The 25,745-nt window shown below is 47.9% G+C and overlaps 1 protein-coding gene across 1 annotated transcript in view; it reads right to left on the bottom strand.

Annotated features, from left to right (window-relative positions):
* Nucleotides 1-287: 287 nt before the first annotated feature.
* LOC309554631 (E3 ubiquitin-protein ligase rfwd3.S-like) overlaps nucleotides 288-25,745 on the bottom strand; it is a gene marked incomplete at both ends in the record, with an annotated part of 97,074 nt that continues 71,616 nt past the window's right edge. Inside the window, 3 exons of the mRNA XM_082256349.1 lie at nucleotides 288-431; nucleotides 10,979-11,196; nucleotides 12,091-12,302. Of these exons, the coding sequence (XP_082112475.1) occupies nucleotides 288-431; nucleotides 10,979-11,196; nucleotides 12,091-12,302 (574 nt within the window). The remainder of the gene's footprint in view (nucleotides 432-10,978; nucleotides 11,197-12,090; nucleotides 12,303-25,745) is intronic.

Genomic DNA, 25,745 nt, shown 5'->3' with positions numbered 1-25,745 from the left:
AGAAGAAACCAGACGTGAGAGTAAATTTCCTTAAAGACATGTGTCCCCAGATCCCTCATATGATGAGATGAACACAGCTGTCTACAGAGCCCACATGAGGCATTCCGCTCGTTTCCCCCCGGTGGTTGTCCTGAAAAGGTTTCCATCTACTAAACATATATAAAATAATGTTCCTACACTGCAGGTTCTCTATAGGAACACAAAAACACAAAAAAAATGTTTTATTTAAGTCACAATAGGGAATGCAGTTCATTGTGGACAGGGGGGCACCAAGGTGAATCTGTCCGTCACTCCCATCTGTAGATATTCACCTTCTTTTCGGTCAGGGTGGCCAGCAGGTTGGTCTGGTTCACCTTCACGGGGCAGATGTCCAACACCGGTTGGTCAGCTTGTAGTTTCTGAATGAGGCTGCCACTCTTGGCGTGCCAAAGCTGGAATGAAGAAGAGACAAATGCTGGGATTGGTAGACATTTAGAAGTTTTATGAATCTAGGGCTTGAACAATGACAAAAGCAGCTTCATATCACATAGAGAACCCCTGGTACAGATCACCTTTCCCCAAATGAACTACCTTATCAAATCCCAGCTCACAGCTCACCCGTCATTCAGAGCCCACAGTCTGCCTAATCCAACTTTACAGCATAGACCCCTGGTACCCACCCTATTGCCTTCACACTACAACAGTCAGATGCCCATGTGTTCTCTGCTAAAGGTTCTACTTACACTTGAGCATCATATCACCCGAACATTAGAAAAATAAATGCTTAAATCCAAAGCAAAAGAAGCTGCACAACTGTGTAATACTTCCTTTCATCAAAGTTTATTCCCTAGGGAACTGTGCATGGCAAACCACAAAACCTAGTTTCTTTAAACACGGAGGGGTTTAATTTCAGATCTTCAAGATTAAGCCTCTCCCTTGGTGAACACACTGGAGGAGCAGCAGGGTCTACTGAATGGTGTTATTTGTAATGCATGGTTTTCTATATGATAAATATTGGGACATCGACACAATTCTAATCTTTTTGGCTCTACACCACCACAATGGACTTGAAATTAAACAAACACCATATGCTTTAACTGCAGACTTTCGGCTTTAATTTGAGAGTATTTACATACAAATCAGGTGAACGGTGTTGGAATTACAACAGTTTGTATATGTGCCTCCCACTTTTTAAGGGACCAAAAGTAATGGGACAGATTAACAATCATAAATCAAACTTTCACTTTTTAATACTTGGTTGCAAATCCTTTGCAGTCAATTACAGCCTGAAGTCTGGAACGCATAGACATCATTAGAGGCTGGGTTTCATCCCTGGTGATGCTCTGCCAGGCCTCTACTGCAACTGTCTTCTGTTCCTGCTTGTTCTTGGGGCATTTTCCCTTCAGTTTTGTCTTCAGCAAGTGAAATGCATGCTCAATCGGATTCAGGTCAGGTGATTGACTTGGCCATTGCATAACATTCTTTCTTCTTTCCACTTCTTTCCCTTGAAAACTCTTTGGTTGCTTTCGCAGTATGCTTCGGGTCATTGTCCATCTGCACTGTGAAGTGCCGTCCAATGAGTTCTGAAGCATTTGGCTGAATATGAGCAGATAATATTGCCCAAAACACTTCAGAATTCATCCTGCTGCTTTTGTCAGCAGTCATATCATCAATGAATACAAGAGAACCAGTTCCATTGGCAGCCATACATGCCCACGCCATGACACTACCACCACCATGCTTCACTGATGAAAGGGTATGCTTTGGATCATGAGCAATTCCTTTCCTTCTCTATACTCTTCTCTTCTCATCACTCTGGTACAAGTTGATATTGGTCTCATCTGTCCATAGGATGTTGTTCCAGAACTGTGAAGGCTTTTCTAGATGTTGTTTGGCAAACTCTAATCTGGCCTTCCTGTTTTTGAGGCTCACCAATGGTTTACATCTTGTGGTGAACCCTCTGTATTCACTCTGGTGAAGTCTTCTCTTGATGGTTGACTTTGACACTCATACACCTACCTCCTGGAGAGTGTTCTTGATCTGGCCAGCTGTTGTGAAGGGTGTTTTCTTCACCAGGGAAAGAATTCTTGGGTCATCCACCCATTTTCCGTGGTCTTCCGGGTCTTTTGGTGTTGCTGAGCTCACCGGTGAGTTCTTTCTTTTTAATGATGTTCCAAACAGTTGATTTGGCCACACCTAATGTTTTTGCTATTTTTCTGATGGGTTTGTTTTGTTTTTTTTTTTTCAGCCTAATATGGCTTGCTTCACTGATAGTGACAGCTCTTTGGATCTCATATTGAGAGTTGACAGCAACAGATACCAAATGCAAATAGCACACTTGAAATGAACTCTGGACCTTTTATCTGCTCCTTGTAAATGGGATAATGAGGGAAGAACACACACCTGGCAATGGAAAAGCTGAGCAGCTAATTGTCCCATTACTTTTGGTCCCTTAAAAAGTGGGAGGCACATATACAAACTGTTGTAATTCCTACACCTTTCACCTGATTTGGATGTAAATACCCTCAAAATAAAGCTGAAAGTCTGCAGTTAAAGCACATCTTGTTTGTTTCATTTCAAATCCATTGTGGGGGTGTATAGAGCTAAAAAGATAAGAGTTGTGTCAATGTCCCAATATTTATGGACCTGACTGTATATTGAAAAAGAAAATAACGATTTGGCCTGTGGTGCAGCTTCTTTCAGTTTATGCATTTGGGACGAAGATGGGTCCCCTGTAGTCTTGGCACATGTAGGTGGAGGTGGAGTTTTGAGTTCACCCTAAGTAGTATCTCTTCCTATTGCATAAAGGAAGAGAAGGGTTCCTGACTATGGCTGTACATCATGTGACTTCATGAAAGCCTGGAACACCTCTCCTTTTTCTCTAATAAAGATGTCAGAGAAAATGCTCACTATTGCACTGTAAGTGAACTACAAGAAAAGCTACAGGTATTCCCATTGGGAGGCACAAATGTGGGGGCGCCGAGATACCTGCAATTTCTCCAACACAAATCAAAGCTAAAGCTGTATAAAAGCCTCCCAAAAGCTTCAGGTGCTTCAAACGAGCAGCGATACCACTACCATGCGGATGAATTCCATCCGAAACTTCTGTACCCACATGAAGCAGTTCAAGGCTTTGAGATTCAGGATTGGGCGCACCTTGCCCTCCTTTCTGGGTGAACAGGTTTGAATAACACCTCTGAAAATGTTCCTGAGCAGGAACCGGTACAATCCTTCTTGCGACAGTAAATCGTGTACCGCCCCTTGCAAGTTCCTTAACCAGTCTGGAGATAGGTGGAGATTGGACGGGAAGAACCTGTCCGACGGTCGAGATCGGAATTCGATCTTGTATCCTGAGTGGATCAATTCGTGAACCCATCTGTTCTGAATCAAAGAGGTCCAGGGTTCCGAAAAGAAACAAAGACGTCCCCCCACCTCAGAAGCAGGTGAGGGTGCCCCTTCATGCAGATGAGGACTTGTCTGCAGATCCAGACTGCCGGGCTTCGAGTTTCCCGACCATGGCTTCTTGGAATCCCCAGAAGACCTGAACGGTTTACCTTTTTTCTTGCGACCTGGAGGCACGAAAAAGACATTCATGAGCAGTAAAGGAACGCCCCCGCCTTGGACGTGGTGCCTTGCCCTTAGATGATTGGAGGAAGAAGAGTATGATTACCACCTGTGATACCTTTGATCAACTCATCCAGAGAGGATCCAAACAGCCTCTCCCCTGTGACGGGAAGATCAGTCAAGGCCTTTTCGGAGTTTTATAGCCACAGTTTTATAGCCACACCATGCGCCTAATAGCAATCCCCACTGTCTACCCCCTGGCCACCAACGGAGCTGCATCCAGGGATGTATCACACATGAACACCAATGATTGAGCCAACTGGTCCATTAGTTCCACGTCTGCGCCACCAGAACATTCACAAAGGTAGTCTTTAAAAATGGAACCCTTTATCACGTGGAGATGGAGGGACAAAGACTCCACCCATCTATCCACTGGGTCTGTAAAAGTTGGTGACTCTTCCACCGGTACCAGCGTCGCTTATTTACCCTGGACCTAGTGGACATTGCCTCCGCAAAGGGGTAACGGCGTGCAAACCGCTTAGGCAGCCCCAGCATATGCTTAATGTGCCGCAATTGTTCATCCACAATATTGTGAAACAATTCTGGACAAGGGAACACCTTGCCTGATTCATGGGATCTGCGGGAGCCAAAAAGACACCTGCGTACCCTGGCGCTGTGGAGTCATTAGCCAATTTTAAAGTTTCCCTCACTCAAACTATAAGGGCTTCCACCAATGGGTGTTCCCGCACAAAAGGGGCCTAGAACAGTAGGCATCGGAAGGTCCTTAAACAGGGACCCCTGCAGGACAAGCCACCCCCACCGATTAAGCGCCACACCGGTTGCAATATTACCACCCCCAAAGGTGAAAACCCGCTGGCCAGGGTGGGAGACCTTAAGGATCTAGATTATCCAGTGCAAAACCATAGCCGGCTGTTGCTTGTAGTTCCTCTGGATCTTGGTCCGTCTTGTGAAAAAAATAAAAAATACCAACTAACACAAATTTCCCTATTAAGAGTGAAGACCGAAGTCCCAGCAGGGAGCTAGGTCCTATTCCTAAAACTAGGCAGAAACAAACTGATTGCCGATAGCAGAGTGTGTGGGGTTATGCCTGCAGGGACAGCCCCCATAGGCGTGGTTAAACTTTCTTCCTGTCTAGTGCCTATTTCTTATTGGAGGAGTAAAACCCAATGGTCTCTGAAGAGATGGAGCTGCGTCTATCGATGAACGATAGAGAAATCCAATTTTCTTTTTGTTCATTGACGGACAAAGCTTCAGATCTTCATAACCGTTAGGACATCCCAAAGTAGTGTTAAACATGAGGGGTGGGAACAGCAAAAAAATTCACACATGAGCTCAACCAAAACAACTGGAGCCCATCTGAAAAAAAACAATACACCCTTGAAGAGGATCAGGTCCTCTCAACATCAGCCTGCAAAACCTTGTGGCCAAAAGAAGCATTCGCAGATGCAAACACATCCACTTTCTAAAACTTTGTGAAAGTGTGCACCGACGACCAAGTAGCTGCCTTGCAAACCTGCGTCACTGACGTCTGATGATGGAAAGCCCAGAAGGCACTAAGCGCCCGAGTACAGTGCACCTTAACAGGGAAAGGAGAAACCTGACCCTTGATGGAATAGGCCTGAAAAACGGTTTGCCTGATCCATCTGGAAATGGTAGCAGAGGAAGCGGACAATACTTTACGAGGTCCATCCATGAGCATAAAGAGAGAGACTGACTTCCTGAAAGATTCCGTAGCTGCCAGGTAACTCTAATTTCCCGGACCACATCCAAGGCATGCAAGGCAATTTCCTTTGGATGTTTAGGCCTGGGACACAGGGAAGGCAACACAATGTCTTCATTCAAATGAAAATCAGAGACAACCTTTGGAAGGAAAGACAGACAGGAGCGAAGAATCACCTTATCACTGTGAATCACCAGGTAAGGTGAACGACGCAATAAGGCCGCCAGTTCTTATACCCTGCACACAGAGGTGACAGCCACCAAAAAGGCCACCTTCTGGGACAGCGTAAGCAGGGGAATCTCCCGAAGATTCTCAAAGGAAGGCTTCTGGAGGAACCGAAAGCACCAAACTGAGGTCCCAAGGCAGCAACGGAGCCCGCACTGGAGGAACCAAAAACCCTGAAGAAAGGTGCGCATCAGGGAGTGAGTGGCCAAAGGTAGTTGGAAGAAGACCGCCAAAGCAGACACCTCCTGGCCCTTGATGGTACTCAAGGCCAATTTCTTTTCAACCCCCCGTTGAAGGAAGGTCAAGAGACTCACACAATGTACATTCCACGCACGATGTGAAGCCTCCTAGAAGTAGATTTCCTAGATTTTAACAGTGTAGGAATCACCGACTCAGATAAACCTCTATACTTCAGCACCTGGTGTTCAACAACCAAGCTGTCAAAGCCAGCGACTGTAAAGCAGGATGGAAGATCGGTACTTGGGACAGCAGATCCTCCCTGAGAGGAAGCTTCCAAGAAACATCGGTGACCAGCCGCATCGGTGTACCAAGTAGGGATCGACTGATTATCAGCAACACCGATATATCGAGGGCCGATATGCACTCTCCAAAATATATCGGAATTGGCCTCGGCGGTTACTGATATTGCCATGACGTCATCGCGTATGTTGCGCCAAGCGCATCTCCACGCACTGGGAGTCTGGGACAGCTTCTGCAGCCTTCTTAGGCCGCCTTCCTCAGCCTCATCTTGGAGTCTCACAGTGCGCACAGTGTGTTTTACAGCTGCCGTGGCCACATACTGGAGTCTCTGCACAGTCGGGACAGTGAGTGATTCTTTCTCAATCATACGGTACATTGACCAGTCACAGTGCAGTGCGTTTAACACAGCTGCCGCGGCCACCCACCCACAGCTGCCCGGTGACAGCCAGCCACTCGCACACACCCACAGGCTTGTACCAGCCAGCCAGCCACAGGCCCTGTACCAGCCAGCCAGCCACCCACCACACAGGGTGCCAGCCAGCCACCCACCAAAGGGTGCCAGCCAGGCAGCCACCACGCCACAACAGGGTGCCAGCCAGCCCCTCACCACAAGGTGCCAGCCAGCCACCCACACAGGGTGCCAGCCACCAAAGGGTGCCAGCCAGCCACCCACCACAGGGTGCAAGCCAGCCACCCACCACAGGGTGCCAGCCAGCCAGCCCCCAAAGGGTCCCAGCCAGCCACCCACCCACCACAGGGTGCCAGCCAGCCACCCATCCACCACAGGGTGCCAGTCAGCCAGCCACCCACCACAGGGTGCCAGCCAGCCAGCTACCAAAGAGTGCCAGCCACCCACCCACCAAAGGGTGCCCGCAAGTTAGCCACCACAGGGTGCCAGCCAGCCAGCCGACCGGCGACACAACTGATGAAACCCCTCCGAATGAAGGGACCACTCCCCTTGGTACAACGCCTGCCGACTGAGGTAATCCGCCTGCCAGTTTTCCACCCCGGGAATGTGAACGGCAGAGAGGGCTGGAACAAATCATTCTGCCCACCTTAGAATGCCGGCTACCTCCAGAGCCGACCAGGACACTTCTCGTGCCCCCTTGGTGATTGGCATTGTCCGATTGAATGCGCACTGACAACCCTGAAGACGATCCGTTCAATCGTCCAGACACAGTCTGATCGCTCAGAGTTCCAAGACATTGATTGGTAGTCTGGACTCTTCCAGTGTCCAGATCCCCTGAGCAGAATACTTACCGAGGGCGCCTACCCAGCGAGACAGGCTGGCATCCGTTGTGACCACTGGGGAGGAAGGATTTGCCCAGCCGACACGCCGGAGAATGAAGCCACCATATCAGGGACTTCTTCGTTCCCCAACTCAGCTCAATCTGATTGTCCAAAGACTGTGGAGTCTTGTCCCATTTGGTCGGAATCTTCCTTTGCAGGGACCTTGTATTGAACTGTGCAAACCGAACCACCTCGAAGGTAGACACCATCAGGCCCAACATCCGCATCCAAGTCCAGAGGGATGACCATCTGTTGGACAGCAGAAGACGAATTGTAGCCTGCCATTTCTGGAGTTTGTCCAGAGGAAGGAGCACTCTGGCTAAGGCTGAGTCCAGAGTCAGGCCCAGATAGTCCAGCTTTGTGGACGAAACCAGGGCAGACTTCTAAAAATTCTGAATCTAGCTGAACTCCCGCATAGTTCGTATTGTGATCTTTAGGTTTTCAAGCAGGGCAGGAGGAGACTCCGCTCACAGAAGGAGATCGTCCAAGTAGCCCAGTACCGCGATACCCCATTGGCATAGCAAAGCTAGTACCGGGTCTAACACTTTTGTAAAGACCCAAGGAGCAGAGGTGAGACCAAAGGGTAACGCCACAAACTGATAATGCTCCTCTCCCACGGCAAAGAGGAGGAAGCGCTGGTGACTGGCACATATTGGAATGTGAAGGTAAGCCTCCTTGATGTCGATAGAGGCGAGGAAATCCCCCTGATGCAGGGATGCCACCACCATGCGAATGGACTTCATTGTGAACTTCTGCATCCGCACAAAGCAGTTCAGCACATTAAGGTACAGGATTGGATGCACTTTGCCTTCTTTCCTGGGATCTGTAAACAGGTTTGAGTAAAAACCCTGAAAACGTTCTGAAGTTGGAACCGGGACAATCACCCCTTGATGTAACAGGTCTTGTACCACCCCAAACAGAAAACAGATCCAGTAAGCGGTCCGGGGACAGGCACAAGTCGGGAGGAAAAAACCTTGCCGGGGGACAAGATGGAAACTCGATCTTGTAGCCAAGCCAAATTACTTTGTGGACCCACTTGCCTTGCACCAGGGAAGTCCACGGGTCCGGAAACAAGCAAAAACGTCCCCCCACCCCTGATACGGGTGGGGGCGCACCTTCATGCTGAACGAGCCTTGTCTGCAGTTCTGGAGAAGCCCATTCTCAGCTTGCCAGACCAGGTTCAATTGGATCCTCCAGAGGAGGCCCTGAAAGGCTTCGGGTCCTTGTCAGTCGACCCTGAGGGATGACAAAAAACTTCTTATGAGCCGAAAAGGAAGGCCTTTTATGATGATATCCAGGGTAGCTCCAGACAGGCAATCTCCTTGAAAGGGAAGATCAGTCAAGGCCTTTTTAGAAGTCTGGTCCGCAGAGTAGCATTTGAGCCAAAAGACACGCTGAAGGACCACTGCCAAACAGAGAGCCGAACCACTAGTGGAGCCGCATCCAAAAAGGCATCACAGATAAACTGCAGCCCCTGGACCAGCCAGTCCGCCAGCTCAGCAAAGGCAGGGGGGAGCTGTTCTCCCTCCAGGTCACGGCATAAACAGCTTAGCCCACTTGGTCAGAGTTTGCAACACCAGGGCAATAGTAAATACCGGCCTCAGTGCCAAACCAGCCAGAGTGTACTTATTGCGAGCCACAGCCTCTGCCTTCCTGTCAGCCGGATCCTTAAAGGCCGGGGACTCTTCAACCGGAATCATGATTGCCTTGTTCAATCCCGAAAACGGAGGGTCCACCACTGGTGGAACAGTCCACTTCTTAAGAAGGGACTCCTCATAGTGGTAATGTCCAGTAAGGCGCTTAGGTACCCCATGGGGACGTTTTGGTCATCCCCACATTTTAGCGACAATTCTATCACAATAGGCAGGGAATGGAAACACCTTTGCCTCTCTGGATAGCTTGTGAGTGCCAAAAGGGGACCTGCGCCTCCGTCACAGCTGCATCCTCCCATCTTCAAGGTCTCACGCACCGATACAATCAGTGCTTCCAACAGCGCCTTGTTGTGCGCGGTTGCAGACGTGGAGGAATCATCCTCACTATCAGAGGATTCGGGGCGTGTGGTTGTAGACCCAGCAGGGTGACCCATGTTCATGGCGGCCGAATCAGATTCAGGATCTGATGAGACAGATGAGGCAGGGGGTTCTTTTTGCTAGCCCATCGCCAGAAGACCACCTCCACCCGGGACACAAAGGACTCTAGGACCGCCGTCAGTGCATCAATGGATGGTTGGGACTTGGAGAGCCCCACAGCCTCAGAGAAGGATCAGGTGGGAAGATGTGCTCCAAAGACTCCATGGGTCACCAGGGGGACCCCAGAAAAAGTGAAAAACACTACAAGGGACAATCTCCACCACGTTGGCAGCACCACTCGGTCGCCAGGCACAAAGCACCAAGCGATTCTCAGCAGAGAGAGGGAGAACCCCACCAGACTCACCACCCAGCATAAACAGGTACCTGCTGCTACCATGATAATCTGCGATGCATGCGCGGCGATCAGGAAGTGACAGGATCCAGGAGTCAGCACCAGAGGGTGAGGAGGGGCTCCCACCATCGAAATCGCCGCCCTCAGGGCTCCAACTGTCATGGCCACCACTATTTTCAATGACAAACCACCGCAAAATGGCCGCCGGACTACACAAACATGGCCGCCGTGTATAGAAACACACGGGCTACAACAAAATGGCGGCCCCACGAGGCTTACAGGGACCCAGGACTCAAGGACAGACCCAGGCAGGACAGGGGGCCTAGCATAGCACCCTGCCCCACTCCAGGAGGTGGATCAGACAACCCACACAGCCCCAACTTATGTGGCGGGGGGTAGGATGGGGAACAGAAGACAAGGGGGTGCCTAAATGGGAAGGAGGGGAAGCCGGAGGTCCGACCGTTCCAAGGAGGGGCCCACGTCCAGCCCACAACCCTTTAGGGGGAGAGGAGGGACAGCTACTCACCAAACCAGGCGGGCACCGCTCCAGACAGAACGCCTCTCTATCAAAATGGGGGGGCTGTTGGCCAGAAGCAATGCTGCAAGGCTTTTAACTCGTAGGCGAGCCCGCGTCCGGTGGGGCTATATCACAGCCGACCAAGTGCGGAGCTGAAGTCTGCGCGTGCTCGCTGGCCAGACTGGGGTGAGCACTGGATCTAGATTATCCAGCCCGTTGTCCAGTCCAGCTGTTGATTATAGGTCTCACAGGGAAAATCCAGGAGAAAAAAAATTCTATCTAAATAGAAAAAATTGCCAGGACCAAAGATCCCAGCAAGATACTAGGTCCTTACTCCTAACTAGGCAGAAAAAAAACTGGATGCCTATAGCAGAGAGAGGGAGTATATCCCCAGGGACTGCCCATGGGCATAGCCAGACTTTTTTCCTGCCTAGTGTCCTACTCCTGTAGGGGGCAGTATAACCCAGCGGTTAAGACGATCTGAAGCTGTGTCAGTCAATGACCGAAAGAGAAATTGGTATTGGTGCATCCCTACTAGCAGTCTCTTGTAACACATCCCCAACCTTTGCTTACACCTGCAAAACGTGCACAGCCTCTACCTACACCTGTAACACACTCACAATATTTGACAGTCTTTTCTTTTGTTACATATTCTGAATGTAGGTCTGAACTGTGGCACTTTGGTGATATCACAGGCCAACCATGAGGTCTTCTATATATAGTAACGCTGCATGTAAATAGAAGGGTTGCACATTTCTTACCATGGCAGAGTTGGAGGACTCGTCTCCGGCGCACACCAGCATACCGCAGCCAAGGTCTGGACTCTGGAATATGGCATTCTTGGTCAGCTGTTTACAGGTGGTCCCCCCATTGAAGGTCTGTACTGGGCTACAGGAACATTTGTACATATCTGCAGAATTTCCCAGGCGGTTTTTGGTGAGTTTCATCATCACGCAGCGCGTGTAGTCATGGGTCCGATCTGTCAATAGAGCATGTACAGGTCACCGATTAAAAAACAAAAACTCTCATTTTACCAATCATACTTCGTCAATTTACTCTCCTTTCCTAAAACTGGCCATACACTCTACAATTGTATTGTACAACCTTCTTTAGATCTACCAGCAAGAAGTACAAAGTCCTGTTTGTCTTGAAATGTAGTGCGTGGTTTTGGTAGGTCCACATATTAAATACATTTGGTAACTTTAAAGTTCAACCAAAGGCTATACTTTTTTTTCTCCTTCATTTTGGATCAAGAGGAGAGGGATTAGAACACGTCAGCTTTTATTGCTGTCTGTGCCCCCGTTAGGAGAGTCACTCTCCCCATTTGTCCTGCTTACCGTTTTTATCAAAAGTGAAAGTAAAAAAATATAACATTTTGGGTTGACACTGGAACAGTAATAGAAGTGAAATCTTCCAATGGGGACACTACTTCTGGTGACACCCCGATATCCCCTCTCTTTTGAGGGAATTCCTCTCACTTCCTGTTTGGCTATGGGACAGAAAGTGAAGAGGAATCTCACCAAAGTGACACAGCAAAACAAAAACCTGACAAAAAAAAAAAAAGTATCAGAACTTAGTAAATTTTGCAATTTATATTCAGTTATTGTTAGGACCTTATTTACCAAACACATGCAGTAGGTTGTTCTGATGGGTTTACATGCACTTTCACAAGCAGTACAGTAAAAAAAGAAGAAATTACACAATTCCAGGTCACAGAATGTAATTTGGAAATTCATCTGTCATATGCATTAGTTATGAGCTGCAAGTCCTTTGCATGAAGCCAATAGCGAATTTAGAAATTGGTAAAGTGCACTAGATTTAGCAAGATAGAAAGGTCTTCTTGGGGCTACATTTGAAATGGCCATGTATTTACCTGGCCGGTAGGTGATCAGGCATTGCCTCGTGCTGCTATCTGTCTGGATGTCAGTACATCCACCAGACTCCAGGGGCAGTAAATGTGGCTTGTACTGGGCATCCTTCATCTCCCAAAAACACGCTCCTTTTAGGGTCCCCACCATCACTCCTCCACAGGGAAAGGCCTCAGAGGCTGCACGAGGCATGTAGGAAAGAGAACCCACTGGGGATCTGGAGGAAGAAAGGACAGAGCAGAGATTACAGGTATGACAGAACAAGCAAGTTTGTACTCCAAGCATGAAAATTTTCATGTCATATTCTTTACCCTTCATGACAAAGGAAAAACAAATTCTAACACTTGGACACAGTTTGCCAACTTCGGCATGTGTTAGTAAATCTGCACATTTCATCACAGCTACTAAGGCCCCTTTCACGCATGCGGACCGTTAGTTTTCATCAGTTTTCATCTGTTTTTTAGATCCACCAGCTAGTCTATAACCACTTGAGTCCCAGAGCTATTTTTTCATGCTAAAATGGACCGTTTACATCCGTTTCTCATCTGATCCATTTTTTTAATCAAAGAAAAATAGGGCTTTCATCCATTCCAAAAAATGGATGTTGATGGAAGCGGAAGTAAATTATCCATTTACATCAGTTTTTCCATACATATGCTAGATGTCCTTTTTTCATCCGTCAAGAGATGGATGAATAACGGACAAGCGGTCTGCATGTGTGAAAGGGGCCTAAATGAAATCCCAGTTTGTCCTCAAAAAACACGGTATAATCCACCTGAATGCACTTAGGCCCCTTTTCATACGTAGTTAGTTTCATCAGTTCAGTCACGTTTAAAAAAAAAAAAAAAACAGATTAAGATTTTACCAAACAATTGGGTATTGTGTTTTTTTTTGCATTAAGATTCCAATTAAATAAAATTGTGTTTTAAAAAACGATGCATAAATATTATGTGACATAAAATATGCAACACCCACCATTTTATTCTCTAGGGCCTCTGCTTAAAAAAAACATAACTTTTGGGGGTTCTAAGTAGTTTTCTAGCAAAAAAATTAGATTTTAGACTTACCGTAAAATCCATTTCTCTGATGTTCATTGACAGACAAAGCTCCTGCTTCTTTTTTAACCATTGGGTTATACTGCCCTCTACAGGAATAGGACACTAGGCAGGAAAAAGCTTGACTACGCCTATGGGCAGTCCCAGGGGGTATACACCCACTCTCAGCTATAGGCACTCAGTTTTGTTACAAGCAGTGTCAGAAGAAAGCCAACTCCACAGAGGGGTGGGTGCTGTATCCATCAATGAACATCAGAGAAATGGATTTTACGGTAAGTCAGAAATCCCATTTCTTTTCATTCATCATGGGACACAGAGCCATGAGTCATAACATATGGGTTATATAGCGACCTTTAGGCAGAATTGATGCCTCCTATACCCCCCCAAACACAGGAAGTGCCTCAGTTTTTTAGCCAGTGTCTAAAGGTGATGGTCACTGTGGAGAGTCTCTCTATATTTCTCTGCAAAGAAGACAGAAAATATGCTACATACCCCGATCAATGATCACTGAATCTAAGGGGTTAGCCATCAGATCCATCCTAAACAGTCAATGGACTTAAAAGATGGTACCTGAGCCTCGGGAAGCAGATACGAGGTTTTGCCTGTAATTCTGTCTTTTTTAGGTGCTGGACCCAGGGATCCGGACCCTTGGAATACCAAACCCCAAAGGTGCTCTGTGCAGAGTGCTCTACAGATTCAAGGCCATGGCCCCTCTAAAACACAGGGGACCCAGTCCTTGAAGGTCACTAAGACAATGCTCGCCATGATGGGTGAAGAATGGATTCGTGTTTCTAAACAGAATCCTGTGGCCGGACTGGTGAGTCCAATATAAAATATTTACCGTCTCAGCAAACCTTGAAGGTAAAATCTTCTGGCATAAATGCAAAATTGTAAATATTTTATGCATTGTTCCTTTTAAAGATAATAGAGACCATGTGCCATATGCATCCCTCCATGAGTCTAAGGATTTTATGCTTACAAGTTATATCTTGTTAAGGCAGTTGTAGGATTGTTGATTTAAATCCTTATTTCCTTGCATATTGTGTGATTGCTCAAAAAGTATCAGCTGTGACAAACAAGATTCAGCCTAAGCTGCTCTTACCCCATTTGTTTGTTGTGGTCGCCCTAGCGTATAAGCGTCAGGATGTTCGCCTCTGCCTTGATCGCACAGGATTCTTTGCCTATAAGTACAGGCACACGCCGCATGGTGGGCGTGTTCTAATGGGAAGAGCCACCAATCTGCTCCAGCTGAAGGCGTCTTGAAACCGCGATGCGCGGCACACGCCGATCCTTCGGGGCACGCCGGAGAAGCAATCACTAACCGAGCCTCCTCCTCATCCACACCATCCGATGGTCAACAGGCGAGCTCTACCCCCAGGAAAGCATGTAAACGGTGAGCAATTGCTATACAGCATAAGGGGATGGAGAAAGGGCAGTGAACACCGGCTGTATTGAGCACCTTGTAAGCCCTGTCCAATGCAGTAAACGGCCATATGTGGGCTAACACTATCTTGCCAAGTATTAGATACAGCTTTATACTGGTGTGAGCCTGCGCAGTTATATTGCAATCCTGCGTCTCTCCCCAGCTCCCGCTCCTAAATTAGTATACTAAGGAGAGCCCATTGTTGCTGGATGACAATCTCGGTTTGATATTGCCTTAACATCATTGTGTGGCCTGCACTCCACCATACTCTGGGATGACTGTCCAATTGTCCATTTAAGGACTACCACCAATTCCAATACATTTCCCTCAGCTAACAGACATTCCTCCAGTTACACCCTCTAACACAGGGACTGTTTTGGAAGCTATTATCTATTTTTAATTCTTCAATAAGAGGGGATGCCATGACCTATCCCGAGTTTGAATGACGAATAACATCCATATCCACTTGAATTCCTGCTGTTCAGGTTTTACATAGAATGTGATTTATTAAGTTATGGGTGAATCAAGATAATACATGTCTGTTTGGAAAAAGTGGAGTCACATGATGTTCATACTCCATTCTGATAATTCATTGGTGAAGTAGTGGGACAAACACATGAGTTCACAATTCATTCTACATTGTGGCATGCCGACAAACGAACCCATGAGCAGGCAGCGTTAACAAGTCTCCATATTTGAGACATAGGCAGCCCGCTATGGTTTCTGTTTGTCTGGTCTTCTGGTGTGTATGTGTGGCCGTTTTTTTGTTTTTATGTCATATATGTTCATGGTTCATAACCTTTTGTATCCTGATATTATGCATTTGTGAATTGTTCCCCACATGTCGGGGTATTTTTAGACGAAGTGTCCTATGCTCTTCAATAAAGTTTTTTGTCAATTTTGAAAAAGAAGCAGGTGTGAGCATCCCTTATTGCAGCCGTTCTTAGGGGCTGGTCTATGGCCCCTCCCTTCCTCTTTATACTAGTATTTTTTAGGCTGCGGTGGCTCCCTACTCACTAATAGAGACCAATAGGCAATACTAATGGGTCTCCCGACGGTCTGTGCACAGCTACACTGCTGGTCACCTTAGTCTCTGACATAGGTGCTTCCCTTTTTGCGTGTTCTAATGCAATTGGCCTGCATGTGGACGCCACATATCACGCAGCACATGCATAAATTGGCGCGTCCTGCAAGGAACTGTCTCCAACACACTAGGTTGTTCAGGTAGTGAACAAGCACGTAGCAGCATCTACTGTCCTACCCTGCTGTACCTTGTACCACTTATGAGATTAAAGGAACTTTTCTTTATTGGATTCCGTGGTTGTTTGCGACCATTTTCTTTTATGCTTCTCCTGGTGGCAAGCCGAGGTTCAGCACCCACCTTGAATCGTGGACTTTGACTGGCCTGAGCGGTGTTATCGCTCTTCATTGTTCAGCTCTCACTTTTACACCTGCCCAGTGAGTCTTTTTCTGCTTTCAATTATACAATGATGGATAATCAAGGTACACAAGCCGGACCTTCAGGCAATTGAAAGATAACACTTTAGAGCCAATACACATGAAACTTTGAATGATAAAATGGAAAGTAAACTGTTGATCATCCGACACTTCAAAACGCACCTTGCGGGGCCAGGCCTGTCTGAGGGTGAGAAAGAGGTAGTGAACAAGCACGTAGCAGTCGTGTGAAACGTATCTAATGTCCTACCTTGCTGTACCTTGTACCACTTATGTGAATAAAGGAACTTTTCTTCATTGGATTCCGTGTTGGTGTGAGACCATTTTCTTCTTTTACACTAGCCTCTGTCACAGGCTGTTAGGGACACAGAGCAGCAGCAGCTGGGTTGCGTGAGTCATGGTGGGTTTATGTTACTGGCACAAACAGGTCCTGTATCTGGGAAATTTAGTGCTGTGTGCATTTAGGCTGTATAAGCTTAGCACTGGCCTCTGAGTACACTTTAACCTTTCTAGCGGTATTCCCGAGTGTGGCTCGGGGTTAAATTTCAGTGCCAAAAGCAGTAACCCCGAGCCACACTCGGGGTACCGCTAGGAAGATCGCTGGATCCTGGAAGAGAGGGTACTCACCCTTGTCCCCGGGATCCAGCGTTGTATCCCGGCGGTGTGCGGCGGCAGATCTTCCTCCCGATGCTCTGTGCCCCGGCTTCCGTCTCCTGCTACGTGACGCTCACAGGGGGGTGGAACCGGCGGCAAATTCAAAAAGTAAAACACACCAAACACACTGATACATTACAAAATAAAATAAATTCACATTAGTTTGCCCCCCAGTGCCCTTTCCTGCAGTTTTACTGTACTATATATATATATATATATATATATATATATATATATATATATATATATATATATATATATATATATATATATATATATATATATATATACACACACACACACACACATTTTATATAAATATATATATTGTATATACACACACACATATATACTTTATCTTATTTATATTTATTTATTATAATTTATGATTTTGTGTTTCAAACTTTATCATACCCGAGATGTTATAAAGAACGCACAGTAAAAAAAAAAAAAAAAAAAAATCATATGTAAATAGTTGGTTTGGGCTGCTCATTCTTAAGAATTACATGCAAAATAATGGTACCGCTTTCAGCACCTAAAATCAGAAAGAATCATACCGCCAGGGAGGTTAACATAGTACCTCAGGTTTGTCTTGCTTTAAAGCAATGTCTGCCCGAAAATGGGCCGGGGGGGCACAGCTGATGCCACCGTCATGTCTTCAGGGTCCTAGCCATGTTTCCACTGTGTCTACTCCTCCTGAAGAGCCAAAAGCATCTTGCCAAACTGAGGCATTGCAGTTGTCAGGCATAGCAACTACTCCTAGTACTTCTGACCTACGTCACTAAGGAAGGTGGCGGTGGCTTTGGCCAGCCTTGAGGGTAGGATTGCTGGTATCATTGCAGCATCTCAAGGGAATAAACATGATAGATCTCCCTCACCGGGGCCACCCCCTGAGTTAGTTAAGGATTGGGCAGAGGATGTGGAACAAGTAGCTGATGATGACCCTATGGAAGGTCAATCTGAGGTTTCCACTTCTGGGGAGTCAGGGTCAGAGGAGTCTCTATCTACCTCTCAGGCTCAGAGATTGTTCATTCGGTCTCTTACTGAAATGGTCTGGTCTAAATACAAATCCCCCCCCCCCCCCCCAGAGACATCTGAAGTGTTTTTCTCCTCTTTAGACTAATTACGTTCTCCTCAAAGTCCTCAGACGTTTCCCATACATCCACTCTTGGAGCAAGAAATGTATAAATAAAGATTGGGACCATCCTGATAGAATATTTGTTCCTCCCAAAAGGTTTTCATCACTGTATCCTATGGAGGAAAATTTTTCTAAGAAATGGAATACACCCGCGATGCTTCGATTTCTGCGGTTAACAAAAGTTTTACCTATCCTGTGGATTATGCCCAGGTTTTTAAAAATCCAGCGGATAAAAATTTGGAATCTTTATTGAAAGCATCCTTTGCGGTTGCAGGTTCTGCGACACAACCAGTAATAGCGGCCATAGGAGTGTGTCATCTTTTAAAATCGTATGAAGCGAGTGGCCAAGACAGTTCCTTCTCAAAGAGTCTGTGGAAGATTTGTCAGACCTGCCTCGCACTTTATGCTTTGCAGTGGATGCTCTTATGAACTCCATAAGGCAAATGTCAAGGTTTGCTCTGATATCAGTGCATAATCCTTTGGTTAAAGAGATCGTCTGCGGAATTGCCATGTAAAAAATGCCTTTTTGGTGATGATCTGGATAAGTATATCCAAAAGATCTGGGGGGGGGGTTGGAAAGAACATTGCTGCCTGTAAAAAGGCAAAGTCCCCAGCTCTCATAATACCAGTGCTTCTAATTCCAGACAGTGGCGACGGCCTCAACAATCTGGATCCGGAACCAAGCCTTCAGGGCAGGGTCAGAAACAGCCCTGGACACAGAAATCAGCCAAGTCTTCTTCCAAGCCCTCTCTGTGAAGAGGCTGCAGCAGTTCGGAAATGTTTGAGTGGTGCCAATCCAAGACAACTGGATTATCTCCACCATTTAATGGGGGTACAAACTGGAATTTCGGGTGTTCCTGTATCCCCGGTTTATAAGGTTGATGAGATGTGGAGCCACCACACAGGAACAGCAGAGTGGAAACCGCTACACTGTCAATGGTCACAGGCCCAACCGTTCACTACAACTAGTGTGTGGATTGCTTGAAATAGCAGTGATATGTTTCCAGAACTCCAATGTAGGAAGGGACAGTTTTGTTTGTGGTAATATAGTGCCAACAGAAGGAACATTGATGAGGAAAAGGGAAGCAGCCATTTTATTTATCAAACATTTATTTATGATTAAGCAGATATATTGGATGTATATGTTGTGAGAAGTCATATTGTATAACAGTTGTGTTAAAAAGCCATTTACACCTCCAGCTGTTAGATTGCTATTTAGGATTCTGAAGACCTGTTCCTCCAAGGAGCCAAACTACTTGGAAGTGACAAGTCTATGTTAATGACCATCCGCATAACAAAGAATGTCACCAAAAACTCAGATGTGACTTCAAAGAAACTTTAGATAGATAGGTGCCACCCACTTCAGAATGTATAAATTGTAATACAAGTCCTTAGGAAGACAGAGCAATGTTTATCAAATCAACAGAATGTATGTAACTGAATTGCTCTCCAAACATGTTTACCTAAAAAATATAATTTTCAAACTGGCTTCAACAGCCAAAATGTTAGAGAAACCCATGAGTTCTGGGGTTTACCCTACAAGGTCAAGTGTACTGATAGATGCCCTAAAAAGAAAATCTCTCTTTCTGGCATTAGATCAGCTGAAGGCTCAAAAAGTAATAATGAAGGTTCCGGAAGAGGAAAGGTTCAAGGGTTTTTTCTCAAACCTTTTCATAGTCCCCAAACCAAATGGGGATGTGAGACGATGTGAGGAATGGGAGACCTATTCTGGATCTCAAAGCTTTAAACCAGTTTTTAAAGGTTTTACCTTCCGGATGGAGTCAATTCGTTCAGTCGTAACCTCCCTGCAGGAAAGGAATTTCTGGCATCTATAGACATCAAGGATGCATATCTTCACGTGCCTATATTCCAGGCTCATCAAAGATTCCTACGCTTTGTAATAGAGAACCGTCATTTTCAATTTGTGGCCCTACCCTTCGGGTTGGCTACGGCTCCAAGAGTGTTCACAAAGATCCTAGCTCCGGTATTGGCTGTTCTAAGGTCCCGAGGGATATCTATAATAGGATAGCAGGACGATCTATTATGAATAGATTGATCGGCTTTGGCTCTAAACCAAGATGTCCATCAGACAGTACAGTTTTTAGAATGTCTGTGTTGGCTACTGAACTTGATAAAGTCAACATTACAGCTGGTCCAGCGTCTGGAATATCTGGGTCTTCTTGTGGACACGGTGCAGGCAAAGATATTCTTGCCAGCAAGGAAGGTCGCAGAAGGAGCAAGTTTGGTCCGTAGTAAGGCTAAAATACCATTCTATACGTCTTTGCGTGAAGTTACTGGGAAAAATAGAATCCACATTTGAGGAAATTCCCTATGCCCAGTTCCATGCCAGACCCTTACAGAACAACATTCTGTCTGCCTGGACCAGAAAGGTTCAGTTTCTGGACCGAACAATGTCTCTGGTACCAAGAGTACGTCAGAGTGTAAATTGGTGGTTGCTGACCATAAATTTGGAGAAAGGGAAGTCCTTTCTTCCAGTGACTTGGAAATTAGTCACTACAGATGCCAGTCTCTCTGGCTGGGGAGCAGTTCAGGAGGAAGCCACTGTCCGGGGGAAACGGTCTTGGGTAGAGAAAAGTCTCCCAATCAACATTTTGGAAAACCGAGCAGTTAGTCGGGCTTTGAAATTCTGGACGTTCAGGCTTCGGGGTCACCCTGTCAGGATACAATCCGAGAATGCCTCAGCTGTGGCTTATATCAACCATCAAGGAGGCACAAAGAATTGGTCAGCCCAGAAAGAGGTGGAGCTCATCCTGTTTTGGGCAGAGAAGTTTGTGCCATGCCTAACGGCAGTCTTTATTCCGGGAATAGAGAACTGGCAGGCGGATTTTTTGAGTCATCAACAGATGTTTCCGGGAGAGTGGTCCTTACACCCCAAGATATTTAAATGAATCTGTCTGCGCTAGGGAGTCCCAGACTTAGATCTGTTGGCATCCAGGTTCAACAGCAAGTTGAAGAAATTTGTGTTGGGGACCAGGGATGCACTCGCAATTGGAATGGATGCTTTGATGACTCCTTGGGAGGAGTATTCCCTGAACTATGCCTTTCCTCAGGTGCAGCTGATAACGCGTCTGTTGTGCAGAATCCAGCTAGAGGGGAAACCAGTAATTCTGGTAGCTCTGGCATGGCCGAGGAGGGTTTGGTTTGCACAAATCCAGAGATTGGCAGTGTCGAGGACTTGGGCCCTTCCACTGCGTCCGGACCTACTCTCTCAAGGTCCGATATTCCACCCTGCTGTACAGTCTCTAAATTTGACGGCTTGACTATTGAAGCCTTAATCCTGAAGGAGCGGGGTGTATCTGGCCCTGCAGTCCATACACTGATAAAAGCTAGAAAACCAGTCTCTAGAAATATTTATTACAGAGTCTGGAAATCCTACATTGCCTAGTGTGAACCCAGGAAATGGCATCCCCACAAATATATCATTGGGAGAATTCTAGCTTTCCTTCAAGCAGGAGTAGATGTAAAGTTAGCCTTGAGCACTATCAAAGGGCAGGTTTCAGCCTTATCGGTTTTCTTCCAGGAACTGATTGCTTCCCATTCATTGGTTCAGACCTTCGTCTGGGGAATGTTACGTTTTCTTCCTCCAGTGAAGCCACCATTATGTCCTTGGGACTTGAATTTGGTTATGGCAGTTTTGCAAAAAAATGGATTTTTGACTTACCGTAAAATCCTTTTCTCTTAAGCTCATTGACAGACGCAGATTCCATATCTTGATATCCATAGGGTATTACTGCCCCCTACAGGAGTAGGACACTAGGCAGAAAAAAAAGTTCTGGCCACACCTATGGGCAGCCCCAGGGGGTATACCCTCTCTCTCCCTGCTATAGGATGTCAGTTATGTAACAAAGCAGCGTCAGAGAAATCATACCAACCCAACTCAAAATAGAGGGGCGGGTACTGTGTCTGTCAATGAGCTTAAGAGAAAAGGATTTTACGGTAAGTCAAAAATCCAGTTCTCTCTGTCGCTCATTGACAGACGCAGGTTCCATATCTTGATATCCATAGGAACGTCCCAAAGCAGTGCCATAAATGAGGGGTGGGATAACAGGAAAAAACCCAATCCAGAAGGCCAAACAGAGCCAACCAGAAGAACAGAGGACTCATCGAAACAAGAAGATGAGGCCCATCTGAAAAAAAGAGAACCCCCGAGGTAGACCAAATGTCCCCTCAAACAGCAGCCAGCACACCCAGATTGCCCGAACCACATCCAAGGAGTGCAACGCAAACTCCCGAGGATGACTGGGCTTAGGACACAGGGAAGGCAACACAATATCCTCATTCAAGTGAAAACCGGAAACCACCTTAGGAAGGAAGGATGGATTCGGACGAAGAACCACCTTATCCCTATGAACCACCAGATAGGGGGAACGACAGGACAACGCAGCCAGTTCCGACACCCTGCGCGCAGAAGTGATAGCCACCAAAAAGGCCACCTTCTGGGATAAGGTAAGCAGGGGAATCTCCCTAATATTTTCAAAGGGAGGTTTCTGGAGAACCGACAACACCAAATTAAGGTCCCAGGGTGGCAAGGGCGAGCGCACCGGAGGAACCAGGTGCCGCACCCCCTGGATGAAATTCCGCACCAGGGAATGAGTGGCCAGCGGCCTCTGGAAGAAAATTGCCAAGGCTGAGACCTGACCCTTGATAGTGCTCAAGACCAGCTTCTGCTCAACCCCCCGTTGCAGGAAGGCCAAGATCCGAGCCACCGAGTAAGAGGAGGAACCCCGAGGGACTCACACTACGCGATATAAGACTTCCATGTGCGATGATAGATCTTTCTAGAAGTCGCTTTTCTCGCTTTAGAGTAGGAATAACTAAAGCAGACAAACCCCTGTCCTTCAGCAGCTGGTTCTCAACAGCCAAGCCGTCAAAGCCAGCGACCGTAAAGCAGGATGGACGATCGGCCCCCGAGACATCAGATCCTCCCTGAGAGGAAGTCGCCAAGGAGCGTCCGTGACCAGCCTGACCAAGTCGGCGTACCAGGCCCAACGAGGCCAGTCCGGAGCCACAAGAATGACCGGAATTCCTTCCGCCTCTATCCTGCGGAGAAGTTTCGGTAGCAACTTGAGAGGAGGAAAGGCATACAGCAGTTGATACTGCCCCCATGGGGCAACCAGCGTATCTGTGGCGTCCGCCAGAGGATCGCGGAAGCGAGCTACAAACCTCTGCACTTTCCTGTTGAGCTGAGACGCCAACAGATCCACATCCGGGGTTCCCCAACGAAGGCACAACTGGTGAAACACCTCTGGATGAAGAGACCATTCCCCTTGATCCAAGGTCTGACGGCTGAGAAAATCCGCCTGCCTGGAATGTGAACCACGGAGAGAGCCGGAACAAAACGTTCCGCCCAACGAAGGATGCCGGCCACTTCCACGGCCGCTAGAACACTCTTGGTGCCCCCCTGGTGATTGACATAAGCCACGGCCGTGGCATTGTCCGACTGAATCCGAACCGGGCAGCCCCGAAGACGCTCGGTCCAGTAAACCAGGCAAAGCCTGATCGCTCTCAGTTCCAACACATTTATTGGCAGCCTGGATTCTTCCAGGGACCAGAGCCCCTGAGCAGAAAGCCTGCCGAGAACCTCTCCCCACCCAGATAGACTGGCATCCGTGGTGACAATCGCCCAATAGATTGGAAGAAAAGACTTCCCCTGACTGACCATCGGAGACCGAAGCCACCAAACCAGGGACTCCCTGGTCCGCTCGCTCAGCCGGATCAGATTGTCCAGGGAATCGGGATTCCGGTTCCGTTTGAGAAGAATCTCCTTTTGGAGAGTCCTCGTATGAAACTGAGCAAAAGGTACTGCCTCAAAAGACGCCACCATCAGCCCCAGAACCCTCATGCAGGTCCGAAGGGACGGCCAGTTGGCGGACAGCAACAGCTGAGTCGCCGACTGTATCTTCTGGCATTTCTCCGTAGGGAGAAACACCTTGGCCAAGGACGCATCCAAAGTCAGGCCCAGATAGTCCAGCCTACCTGGGAACCAGGGAGGACTTCTGCAGGTTCACAAGCCACCCGAACTCTTCCAAAGAGGTCATGGTGATCTCCAAGTTTGACAACAGAGCCTGCGGAGAATCCGCACGGAGGAGGAGGTCGTGAAGGTAACCCAGAACCGATATGCCCCGCTGCCGCAACATCGCCAGAACTGGGGCCAAAATCTTTGTGAAGACCTGGGGAGCAAGGCGAGACCAAAGGGTAACGCCACAAACTGATAATGGTCCTTTCCCACAGCAAAGCGCAGAAAACGTTGGTGTCCTGCGTAAATGGGAACGTGAAGATAGGCATCCTTCATGTCTATGGAGGCCAGAAAGTCCCCCTGATGCAGGGAAGCCACCACTGTGCGAATGAATTCCATCTTGAATTTTTGCACCCAGACAAAACAATTGAGCGCCTTTAAGTCCAGAATTGGACGCACCTTGCCCTCTTTCCTGGGCACTGTGAACAGATTTGAGTAAAAGCCCCGAAAACGTTCCCCACAGGGAACCGGAACTACCACTCCCTGTTGTATCAAGTCTTGCACTGCCCCCAACAGAGCCCTTAGGCGATCCGGGGACAGTTGCACATTGGAAGGGAAGAACCTCACCGGTGGGACTGACCGAAACTCGATCTTGTATCCCGACCGAATGACCTTGTGAATCCATTTGTCTTGGATCCTGGAGATCCATGGGTCCGGGAACCGGCAAAGACGCCCCCCCACCCCTGACATGGGTGGGGGCGCACCTTCAGGCTGAGGCGGACTTGTCGTCAGGTCTGGAAGAACCGGATTTCTGCTTACCAGACCAGGGTCTCTTGAAACCCCCTGAGGGGGCCTTGGAGGGCTTCGCCTTGTCACCCGCCCCAGAGGAACGAAAAAAAACTTTTGTGGGCTGAAAAGGAGGGTCCCCGTCTGCGACGGGGTTCCTTACCCTTGGCAACCTGCGGGAGAAAGGTGCTCTTGCCCCCAGTGAGACCTTTGATAATATCATCCAAGGTTGCACCAAACAGGCGATCCCCCTGAAAAGGGAGATCAGTCAAGGCTTTTTTGGAAGCCTGATCCCCCGACCAGCACTTCAACCATAGCATGCGCCGGAGGACCACCGCCGACAACGACAAACGCCCCAGCAGTGGAGCAGTATCCAGCGCAGCGTCACAAACAAAATGCAGCCCCTGCACCATCTGGTCCAGCAACTCCGCCACAGCAGGGGGGAGACTTCTCCCCTCCAGGTCACGGCATAACAACGTGGCCCATTCCGTCAATGTTTGTGAAACCAGAGCAATGGTAAACACTGGCCTGAAGGCCGACCCCGCCAGGGAGAACATAGAGCGGGACACAGATTCCGCCCTACGATCAACCGGATCCCTAAAGGACGGGGAATCCTCCACCGGGATAACAGTAGCCTTATTTAGCCTGGAGACCGGTGGATCCACCGCAGGCGGCACCGTCCATTTCTTAAGGAGGGACTCTTCAAACGGGTAGCGCCTAGCAATCCGTTTGGGCATCCCAGGGGGTCGTTTCGGACGGACCCACTCCTTCTTAAATATATCGTCAAAGCATTTGGGAAAAGGAAAAACCTTCGTCACCCTGGAGGGCTTGCGAGTGCCAAAAGCAACATCCGTATCAGTCGCATCCGCAGCGGCATCCCCCTTAGCAGCCTGCTGAACAACCAGCCACCCCACACACACAAAAACACCCCCCCGAAGTGGGAGGGGGGGGTGGGGGGTGAGGAACACAACAGGAGGGGGGTGCACAGGGGAACAGAGGGGAACCCAGATAAATGGGGTTCCGACCGTCCCAGGGAGGGGCCCGGGTCCACCCCAGAGTCAGCCATGAGGAGAAGGGGGGAACCATTTACTCACCATACCGGAACAGAGCGGGCACCACTCCAGACAAAACCCCTCACCGCTCCATGGGGGGGGGGGGTGTCGGCCAAAAGG

This window comes from Pelophylax lessonae (genome assembly GCF_965119305.1).
Source record: "Pelophylax lessonae genome assembly, chromosome: 4".
Lineage (NCBI taxonomy): Eukaryota > Metazoa > Chordata > Amphibia > Anura > Ranidae > Pelophylax > Pelophylax lessonae.
This window is presented reverse-complemented; position numbering and strand designations above follow the sequence as displayed.